This window comes from Chelon labrosus (genome assembly GCF_963514085.1).
Source record: "Chelon labrosus genome assembly, chromosome: 14".
Lineage (NCBI taxonomy): Eukaryota > Metazoa > Chordata > Actinopteri > Mugiliformes > Mugilidae > Chelon > Chelon labrosus.
The window spans coordinates 24,119,963-24,131,320 of NC_140347.1; the positions used below are offsets into that span (position 1 = coordinate 24,119,963).

General features: G+C 45.3%; 2 protein-coding genes across 2 annotated transcripts; one reads left to right on the forward strand and one right to left on the reverse strand.

Moving 5' to 3' along the window:
* Positions 1-740: 740 nt before the first annotated feature.
* chgb (chromogranin B) lies at positions 741-3,511 on the forward strand (the record flags this gene model as incomplete). The annotated part of the gene is made up of 6 exons (XM_084561002.1): positions 741-783; positions 949-995; positions 1,080-1,170; positions 1,480-2,336; positions 2,534-2,644; positions 3,404-3,511. 6 exons carry the CDS (start codon positions 741-743, stop codon positions 3,482-3,484), a joined length of 1,230 nt encoding a protein of 409 aa, XP_084417128.1. The 3' UTR covers positions 3,485-3,511.
* Positions 3,512-3,709: 198 nt separating this feature from the next.
* LOC311499107 (tRNA (adenine(58)-N(1))-methyltransferase non-catalytic subunit TRM6-like) lies at positions 3,710-10,591 on the reverse strand. The gene is given in 13 exon segments (XM_084559973.1): positions 3,710-4,439; positions 6,329-6,415; positions 6,765-6,867; positions 7,436-7,521; positions 7,843-8,000; positions 8,209-8,300; positions 8,302-8,374; positions 8,492-8,616; positions 8,711-8,794; positions 8,889-8,980; positions 9,728-9,837; positions 10,019-10,149; positions 10,312-10,591. Coding segments are annotated over 13 exon segments (1,410 nt in total). The 5' UTR covers positions 10,419-10,591; the 3' UTR covers positions 3,710-4,277.
* Between the last annotated feature and the right edge of the window lie 767 nt (positions 10,592-11,358).

The following is an 11,358-nucleotide window of genomic DNA, read 5'->3' on the forward strand; positions in this document are numbered from 1 at the left end:
TGGATGGGCCTTAGCTCAAGGCTGAATGAATTATTGAGAAGTCATTTGGGCTAAATCAGCTGTCTCAGTCAGGCTACTTTTACACTTTCTTTCATACGCTGTGTGGTGCACTGCATGTGAGGGAGGGCAACATTAGAATGAGAATGAAGAGGGATTGCATAACTTCAGCCCGGGATGACAGGATCACAAAGATATATCTAGACATTTTAATGAATTAACGCCAGACACAATATCATGAATGAATCCAATACAGTAGAGCCGCAGTGAGAGCAACCACTTTAATAAAACAACGAATCCACAGATCCGAATCTGCACAGAATTGTGTTGTAAGCCCACAGTGTCAGATTGCATAAGAATCTCCGCGGTGCCGTGTTCACCCTCTGCAGGCGTGCACGACCTCCGGTTCTCCCGCAACACCCGTTTCAAGCGTCACCTGAACGAGCTGCGACACTAACCAGATTAAAGAAAATTCACTTCCCGCGAAATGTCGACAGGGCGCGTGCATCAGATCTGGCTCGAGTCACTCTCCGTGCAGGTCTAATGAGTCATGACACCAACAGAGCCTAAAGCCGTCCTCCCACGCCGCCCCAGCCCACTCCTCTCCTTATTTGAGGCGCTCCTCCGCCTCGGAGAACCTCAGAGCAGCAGGCGCCCAGTCAGCGCAGCTCTCTCCAGCCGCTGACGGAGGGACGGGAGCCAGCTTTCTCACACTTTCCCGGATTTACATTCAAATCGTCAAGATGAGGAGACTTATTTTCGTCTTGGTCGCGGCTCTGCTGACAGGTAAGCGGGAGGGAAGGGAAGGGTGTGATGGCGCTTCTCTCCTCCAAAAATAAGTTGGGTGATCAGTTCAGGACCACGGACAGAGAACGGCTCCTCCGCTTGAACGCATGCAAACAGTTTATTCATTTGCTTTTTTTTTTATTATTCTTTTCTTTTCCAATGCAGATAATCTAGCGCTTCCAGTGGTCAAGGAGGGACAGCCAGAAGATGTGGTATGTTTTTCTTTAATTAGATTTTATCCATTAAAGCGCCGTCCCTGAGGAGAGTTGCATGTTTGGTTTGTTTGAATTCTGCAGGTGACACGATGTTTGGTGGAAGTCCTGTCCAAAGCCCTCTCCAAACCGGACTCTCAGCTGGATCAGGAATGCAAAGAGATTCTCCGAGCAGGTTTGTAGCACATGTGAATCTTCGGGTTTATTTATTTATTTTTTTAGACTTGCATGTTCAAACAAGACTGCAACGTTTCATGAGTGTTCCTGAAACTGAGGCGCGCACAGACTCTGATAAAAACAACCAGCAGATGACACACACAGAGAAACTGTTATTTCCATGTTTTATGACGCTTTCATGGATTCTGGATCTGCTGCAGGCGCTCAGTTGGGATTCATTCGATATAAAGGTTGAAATTAAATGGCAAATAAATGATTAATGTCCCTTAAAGCTGTATTAAGGTGTCTTTTATTTATCCTCTCACAGGGGTTAAACATGCCCCACTGGACAAGAAGAGCGGGGAAGGCATAGTAACACACGAAGAGGCAGTCAAAGGTCACGCTGAGGAGCCTGAGGCGAAGGCAGCGGATGTGAAAGACATCGAGGCGCTCCTGAAATCAGTGGAGGAGAAAAGGGAAAACCCGGAAGACGAGCGCAGCCAAGAGTCCTGGAGCCTGGGCGACGAGAAGGAGAAGAGGCACGAGGCGGAAGAAGAGCGGGAGAAGAGGAGCAGCTGGAAGCCTGGAAGATACCACCAAAGGAAGCACAAGCGAGGAGAGGAGGAGGAAGACAATGAGCGCAGTCAGGAGAGCTGGGGGTTAGAAGAAAAGAGGTCGGAGGAAGAGGAAGAAGATGAGGAGAGAGAGAAGAGGAGCTGGAGGCCTGGAAGATACCACCAAAGAAAACACAAGCGAGATGAGGAACCTTTAGGAGAGGAGAGGGAAGAGCCGGAGGAAGACCGGAGCCAAGAGTACTGGGACGTGGACAAGAGGCACGGCACGGAAGACGAGGAGGAGAGAGACAAGCGCATATGGAAACCCACACACCGCTATCATCACAAGAAAAAGCTCCACAAACGCGGCGACGAGCCATCGGAGGGCGAGGAAGACGGAGAACGCAGCCAGGAGTCTTGGGGTCTCGATGACGAACGAGACAAGAGGGACTGGAGAGCTGGAAGGTACCACCAGAGGAGACACAAACGTGATGAGGAGCTGTCAGAGGAAGCCAGGGACGAGCCTGATGAAGAACGCAGCCAGGAATACTGGGATTTTGATACCGGAAGAGACAAGAGGGACTGGAGAGCCGGAAGACACCACCAGAGGAGTTTATTTAAATCCATGCATGCATGGATTTAAATAAACCTTCATTCAGGTTTCCTTACCGTGGCATTATTTTCGTCTATATTAAACGGTCATGTGCAAGTAAAACGTGAGACGATGGAACTTTAACAACAGTCCCACTAACACGATAAGTCCGGGTTTGATCAAACCCAGGCTGCTACAGTTTACATACGCTCTGGTTCTGTCTTTAATCTGTTCAGATGGACCAACTAGCCAAGCTGCTGAGCTACAAGATAAACCAGCTGGCCAACCACTCTACTCAAGAGGAGGCAAAGAGGAGCACACACCAGAGGACACTTACCCCACAAGAGGTAAACTGCACTGCCTTTAAGATGATGGAAGGATGTATTTTCTACCATCTTTTAACAATCGACCTTTAAACAAATACAAAATTAAAATAAACACCCACTCTGCACCACATCCAGCTGACCTAGTAAAGCCACAATGCACATGAAGACTCTCCACCGCACCGTTTCCCAAAGAGCAGCCAAGCTCATTATGGAAATCTCTGCTCTGCACGTCAGGATTTAGCCCTCAGAACCGCGGAGCGCCGGCGAACGTCCGTCCGCGCAAATGCACAACGAGAAGAGTCCCATCGCGAAGGAAGTAACCTCACCGGCACATTCGTGTGCAGTGACTCCTCCGTCAACCGTGCCTTACTTAGACGCCATCGCCTTTCCTCGCATCGGCCCTTCACATCATAGCTGCGTTTCTTCTCCCGGCTTGACTGCCCCGTTTTGCCCATTTGCCTCCTCCACACCAGCGTGTCATGACTGCTGCAGTAATCACACTAAGAACCTCATGATTGTAGCCTCCCAGAGCACTCAGAGCCATAATACGGCCATTAAAAAGGAGAACTACAGCCTGATGCTATCTTGTCGCATACTTAATAGCAGAAAAACAAATTAGGGGCATGGTGATTTATTAGTTCAAGAGCACTGCTTCTCTCCAAGGGAATATTTAACCCTAAAACGAGCACTTAATGTGTATTTTTGAAGCAAGAGTAAGAAATAAGGCCAATTTACATTCAGCAATGGTGACAGAAAACATTGTGATTTTTTCTTTTTCAGGAGAAAGAGCTGGAAAACCTGGCGGCCATGGACGTGGAGTTGCAGAAAATTGCAGCCAAGTTGCATGAGAAAGCAGCATAAACCAGGAGCGTTTCAAGACTCCATCAGCTACCAGTGAATTCAACGTTGCCGTCGTACTGTACGTCTGCCAATTTAGTGTGCTTACAGTGTCAAAATGCCAAAAAATATGACATCAAAAAAAATAACCTCGGAGCCTTGCCAAAGCATTTTCTGAACTTATTTATCATTGTTTTTTGTGACATTTTTGATGTTATGAAATTAACCAGCATGGGAATGGCTTGGATGTTTGTGAAAATTATACATATATATACTAAATTATTCAAATGTGCTCCTAAGAGTTTGTTCTGTTTGCACTCAATAAAAAGAGTTATTCTGGGACCAAGCTAACATCTTTCATTTATTTCTTGATTAAGACGTGGTCACACATCGGGGTTGTTAGTACTGCTTTTTAATCCTGTGCAGACACAGACGCAGCCCACAGTGAAGCTGCACTAGCAACCGGATCATATAACAAATGGCACTTTCTGAGGGGATAATAAAATTTAAAAAACACAGTTACAACCTAGAAGCTGGAGAGCATTACAAAAACAAAAAAAACAAACAAAAAAAACCGATTGTTTTAGACTCTCACCTTACATACACTTAGCTCATATGGCCTACACAGGCTAAGAGTTTCTCGGCATTACCATAATCTGCGCTGATGTGACTACACAAGACGGGAGAAAGTGCTCTGATGAATGCAAACCAGACACTCCCGTCTCCCTTACTCCCTTACACGTGTCAAATCAGTTCAGCAGAAAGGGAAGCCAAGGCTGGAGGTGACTCCTCTAGGTCGCGGGTAATGTAGCCCTGTTTATCCTTCAGTGTCTTTCAGTTTCAGTCTCTTTGGTGCCGGTTCCTCGGCTCGCTGGGAGCCTGCAGGTTTGGAGCGGTCTGCGGCGACCGTTATCCCTGAGAGGAGGTAGCCCCCACCCCCGCTCATCATTAGCACAGGATGCGTCCTGTTGGGCAGCACCTAGGGAGCAGAAATAAAGTCAGGGGACATTAGCGCTACATGAAATGTCCTGGTCTGATGAGGGGGGAAAGGAACTCTCCCCAGGTGCTAGGAAGCTTTGAAAGTAGTAGAGGAACAACTCAAAAAAACATAAAGGTGTTGACCTGGCCTCCAAATTCACCAGATCCCAAACTGATCAAGTATCTGTGGGATGATCCACAGAGGCCCCTCCCCTCAACCCATAGGACCCAAAGGCCCCCACTAACAACATTGTGTTGCCAGACACCACAGGACACCCTCAGAAGGACCATGTCCATTCTCTGATGAGTCACAACTGTTTGGGAGGCACCTACACAATATTAGGAACAAACAGTGCAGAGGTGTCAGTTTTGTGCAACTTTGAATCTCCTATTTGCTGGAGTAAATCCTGACTAACAGCAACACGGCTCGTGCTGCATACTCCATAACCTCTTTTGTATAGTCTTCAGCATTACTGCCACCTACTGAATTAGAGTAGGATGTTGTATAGTCACACACAAAAATGGCTCTTAAAACAGCCTACAGTCTTTAGACTTTGGTAAAACTTCAGTCACACAACAGTGCTTGAAAAAAAAGTTCCTGGGACTACAAGGTCTGGGTGGAAATGCAGTTTTAGCCGCTAGTTGCTCCTCCTCAGTAACCAACTTTGAGAAAAGTTGGTTACAAGTCTAATAATCAATCAGGGCAGCGAAACACTGCAAGTGACTCATGCTACCACATGTGGATGTTAACATTTTAGATGTTTACATTAAAAGTAGGGGTGGGACTTTAACGCGTTAATTACGATTAGTTCATTACAAAAATAAAAAAAAAAATTTGTACATTTAATCGCAGTTTGCATTCCAGACAATGCGGAACTTTTGTCAGTGCACGATTTCCTGCTACACCGTTTACACTGATGCACACGTCAGAACTAACGGCTAAGCTAACGGCTACCAAAATGGAGGAATCAGATGAAAGCACGTTGCTAGGACTGATGGAAGGCAAATTTTATTTAAAAAAAAAAAAACTACCTGATGGAAGCCTTTATAAATACGGGGCTTTGTGCAAATTGTGGGGGAAAAAAAAAACAAGAGCTTGCATACCACCGAAGTACTTCAACCCTACGCTACCATCTAAATGCAAAGCATGTTGCAGTGAGCACAGAAACCGCCGGCGCTGTTAGTGCTAGCAGTCCCGGTCCGAGTACGGACGAGACGTATCGGGAGCCCAAACTGTTTTTTTTTTTGTTTTTTTTACCATTTAAAGTCAATACTGTTCTGAAAAACTTCTTAAAGTACTTAAAATGGCACTTTAACTTTAGGTCTGTTCAGTTTTGGCCAGGGACATTTTCTTTCTTTTTCTACTGTTTTGAATTGAAATGCAATTAAATACATTTTTCCAGATATTAAAAGAGCTTGAGTTTACAATATTCATGTCCGTGTCTATTATTTCATTCAGTCGTCCACTAAAATCAATTTAAATTAAAAAATGTTGCTTTTTGGGGCAAATATTGTTAACCGATTAAAATGTGATTAATCGAGATGAATTCATTACAAGGCTTCTAATTAATTAGATTAATTTATGACAACTGCTTAGTTAGACTAAACAGTTAGTGGGGAATGAATCATAGACAATCCTGACAACTGATTTAATAATTTAGAGTGATTCCAGCGTCTAATCCGTGACAATCTGCTGCAGCTGTGAATAGCTGTGGTCAAGTAATAGATGCTGTCGGGGCAGCATCCTGTTTGATAATGTTTCCCTGACATGCAGCGATTATCTGAGTAAAACGTGTTGAAGCTAAACCAATGATCTGAGGATAAAGCTGAGGGGAGGAACAGAGTGAAGTAAACACACGTGCATGGTTCAAAACCAAGCGAAACACTTACCTGGTAATGCCTGAGCCAGGTGTCTGTGATGTTGAGGTTGACTGTGCCGCCATGCTCCTTAAGTTTTGTGTAGCACTCGACAAGGGCCTGCAGCAGTCAAGATGGAAAAGGAGCATTAAAAGAACGGCTGCTTCATTGACAAGTCCACACACACACACACACACACACACGGATTGATCTGTTTGGCAATATGTGCATGACAGAAGTAATGAGTGCAGGTGTGTGATGGCCACTGTTAACTCCTTGGCACTGACAGGGATGTCCACGATATTTTATGTAATAAGGACGTCCCCCATCGGGAGGTCAAAGCAATAAAAGCCCACGTGCAGTTGCAACTAATGAGAAACCCTTCTAAGATAACTCATTATCCTCACTGAGGGAACATCAAGTGTATGGTTGTGATAGTAGTGAATACAGCTGCTCATGAATATCTTACCTCTTTGTACTGGGAGTAGACAACAAAAGGCCTGGAGGGAGAGAGGAATTTCAGCAGACCCAGCAGGACTGGACACGGGTGAAAGCGACTCGCTATGACCAACCTGCACATGGGAACCAAACGGATGATCAAGCAAACCTGTCCAACATGAAATACAGTGACAACCGCGCACCTTGTAATTGGAAAAATGTGGCGGCAGGCAATATCGTAATTTAGTTTATCAATGCAGCATGTGACATAATACCAGAAGACATGAGGATTTACTACCTTCCTAAAGTAGTAGTCACTCTGTGGTAGTGTTTATGATATGGCTGCTATGATGTAGAGGAGAAGTCAATAGGCTACGATCAATACTTGTATTTCGGGCTCAGATGTCCCCCTCATTCATCCATTAGTCACATAGAGGCTTTTCATTTTATAAGAGAGGAAACTGCAAAGCAATCCATTTGTTCACCTCGTAAGGGACAACTAATCATCTCCTATGACTTTAATGGACACAGTTAACAACGCTTTAATTATTCATTCCCGTGGATCTGTCTTCATTGCTTTCGTTTACTACATGGCGCAACCTGGGACTGAGCTGTGACCGAAAGAGGCAGATGCTGAGAAGAGGAGAGCGGTGCAATCAGTGCAAAGGTACGGAAAGGGGGTTACAAAAATCTGAAACCAACCCGTCAGCATTCCTGCCTTCCAGCAGGGCGGCAGCCTCTGCCAGCTTCTTCTGCTTCTCCTCCAGCTTCAACTTCTTTTCTTGAGCCTTAAAAAAATAAATAATAACAATGTCAGGACATTCTCTGTGCTAGATCAGAGACTTTTTCCTGTCTTAGTAATTCTTCCATTATTGATCCCACATGGGGAAATTCTTTCTGCATTTGACCCATCCATTCATTCATTTACACAGTAGTGTGTACACTCGGAGGAGTGGGCTGCCACTTGTGTAGCGCTCTGGCTGCAATTTGGGGGTTAGGTGCTTGCTCAGCCATGGACATGCAAACCGGTGACCTCTGTCTGACCACTACCCCACAGCTCCCCCAGTCTTCAGACTGGAAGGGATTTGTACAGTGAATGCTGCACATACTTTAGCTTCTTTGCGTTTCTCCCTCTGTATTTCCTCCTGGTCCTGGTCAGCATCGCCGACAGCGTTTGTCTCCATGCTGTCTCCCTCTGGACTGCCCTGCTGTTCTGCCTCAGGCTGTTTTTGCTCCTCTTCTGCAGCTACACTGAGCTGCTTTTGATCTGTAACATTGTCTTGTTTTACTTCTACATCAGATGATTAAACTTTAGGTTTATGAACGTGGCAGAGGAAGATGTTCATGTCTGTTTTAACCGTGAAATGTTGGCTTCCAAAGGTAGTTCAATTCAAGACCAGTTTGCAGCTAGTCCTGAATTATCACCTAAGCCATCAAGGCTGTAAACATCTCAGAGAGACCGAGGCAGGCCCTACCAGCACTGGGGTCTTTGGCAGTGGTGTCCAAAGTGCCTGCCAGCAGAGGGTTGACGTGGCAGATGGGAAACTCATGCAGCATATCGTGAAAAAGGAAAGCCAAAGCTCTCCACACCCGCCCGAACAGGCCCGCCTCCTGGGTACATTTGGATCACTGAGCCGTAGCCTGGATGAGAGTAATTACAAAAATGTCAAAGGCTTTGTTCGCTGAGTACAGAAAGACTACTACTATTACAAAAAAAAAAAAAAAACTTAAATCCTTCAGACAGACAATCAGACTTGCCTCCCATTCTTTCCATGACGGATCCGAGTACAAGTCCAGCACACGTCTCAAACACCAAAACCTTGCTGCCAGCGTGGATGTTTGCCAGAGTCAGCATCTGGGCAAGTGTGTCGTACCGCAGGTGGCTGAATCACACAGACAAAACACACACCACGCAATCATCTTCCTGCTTTTCAAGGACGACTTTCACACATACTGATAATACACGCGCTGACTCACCAGATCTTCCCCGGTTCGCGGCCATTGTACATCATCGCCAGGATGCGACAGGACGGCTTTACAATCGTCACAGTGTTTTTATACCTGGAAATGCACAAGATCGGACCGACTGATTACGGCACGACACATTCATTTAAGTCCAGAACAGACTGTGGGTGCAGCATCAGAAGTGACTCACTTCTTCTCCTTCTTCTTGATGTACTTATCTTGGGAATACTCTGTCTTATCTCGGAATGTGGTGCTGTGCTCTATGAGCTGCTGGATGATTTCCTGAGGACCGAACAGACATCGTCTCACTTTTTATTAATATAACATTTTGTATGACAATTTTAAAAGATCCCACAAACAGACAAAGAGAAACACAAAAAACACACAACTTTTGCACCTTTAAAGATTTAAACCAGTGCAATTCTGTTAACAATATATAGTCATAGTACTGGAAATTTGCTGAGAAGGAGAAAGAGCTCTTTCTAGTTGCACCCAACATGTGCAGCTGTCCTATGTGTTCTTCATCTGTCTGGGCTATGGGGCAGGGTGGTGAGATTGAAGATATTTCTGATGAAAAACACATGCAAGCCCAGCTAAAATTTGTATAAACTTATACCCAATATCCAAAAGACTACGCAGAAAAACGGGCTGTGGTGTGATGAGACCAAGACTGTACATTAGTAACAGAGCACCGTTTAGACAGTGAAGCATGGTGGCAGCAGCATCATACTGTATTTTCTGGAGGCTTTTTTTCCAGCTGGAACTGGGCTTCAGTGAAGGTAGAGTGAATCAATAATTTGATTAAGTGGCGAGTATTTTTCGAGAGCATTGTAATAAAGGAAGTGACACCCAGCATAAGAGTGCACATTGCTTATATCTATTCTATGGCACAGACGATTAAACCATACCCAGCTATGACACCTGTTTCCCGTGAAATTCTATGTCAATAAAAATCATTCTTTAATAAAGTGCCACAGCACTGTGGTTCTTCCCCATATATGAATGTGTAAAATGAAGTTATTGATTTACCTGACCCTTCAGACCTTGCTCTTTGAGCACCTCAATGTCATCCCTGGTCAGTTTCTGCGATTTGCCATCATCCACAATGTTTCTGTTGTCTGTGCCCGTCTCCTTTGAATCTGGGGAGAAAAAGAGAAGACTCAAAGTTAAAATGAAAGCGTTAGGGGCTGGCAAACATTATTACACGGGGTCTGGAAATAAAAAAACGTGCACCACAAATTAAAATGCCATCGGTGGCATAAAATAAGCCAGTCGTATAACTGAAATATGAACAGGTTATGACCGGGGTGGGTTACACACCAGAGGGGTTCCCCGTTTCCTCGACTTTCTGTGGTTGCAGGATCCCTCCGGACACGATCTCAAATGTGGTGCTGTACAACTGTCCCACGGCGTTATCCAAGAAGAACCACTGCTTCTCAAAGATCACCTTTCTGCGAGGAAACCAGACAGACATAATCGTAGTGAAGTCGTATTTGTACATGTCATTAGACATTAGTGAAATACACAGACTCAATCTGTTTGTTCCTCATACTAAATGAATAATTACACGCACATTTGAGCGTATGTTTAAATTTTAAATTCGTATGGCTTACTTTCTCAGTTGTATTTGCACAGCTTTGAAGATTTCTCCTCGTTTCAACACTACGTAGTCTCCCTCTTTGATTCTGTACTGACAATCATCGTCTCCGTTGTCCGCCATAATAAGGCAGATAAACCAGCTCACCGGTAAGCTGAGGGACAAATTCCGCCTTCAGCTACTTATACAAGCTGGTCGTTGACAAGGCACTGTTCAAAAAGGCACTGCAGTCCCCTGAAGTAGAAGAAAAATAGAGCTAATGACTATTTCCACGTGTTAGCTTTCATTTCCCTAGCTTCGCATGACAACTAAACGATAGCAGAGCGTAGCCGGTGCCATGCTTTCGCGTCCTCGCCTGTGATTGGCTGGAAAGGCGCCGCTGAGTTCGCTGGCCAATAGGAGCCAAGCGCGATGGTTTGGAGGTAAAAAAGTAGATTTCAGAATCATCGAGTGGTGGAGGACCGCTATACTTGAGAGCTGTGCGTTGGGAAAAGGCAGTTCTATAGACAGGACAAGGACAAGGAAACCAAGACATTGTTTGGGGCTCCTTTTGCAACGACAAAAGATAAACCTCCTTAAGCCTAAGAAGATGATACAGTGCACTGACAACTTATTTGTGCAGTGTAGTTGTACAATTCAGCTTAAATTTGGAGTCAGCTCCATAGTCACATGGCATGGGAGGCTACTGAAAAAAATTACATGAAAAAGTAGTCACAATTAGGGTTTTCCTTAAAAATATTAATATGAAATAGAATAAGCCCTTGAATCCAAAGGTGTGTTTTGTTGGTGTGTCCAGTGTAGTAGAACCCCACACAGCAAAAGGACTGTATGGCGGCTTCCGGAACGGACCCGCGAAACGGACCCGTATCGGGGTCCAGATGCACTCAGGAACGGATCCGCTACGAAGGCGGATCGCGGATCCGCCGTGGCTCCGCCGTGGCTCCGCGCCGCATCCGCGATTAAAGCCTCACCTCCGCTTGATACATACATCCGCCGCGGACCCGCAGCGGACTCATAAAGGCTCATCCGGCCCGGGTCCGTTTTGGACCCGTTTATCTCATTT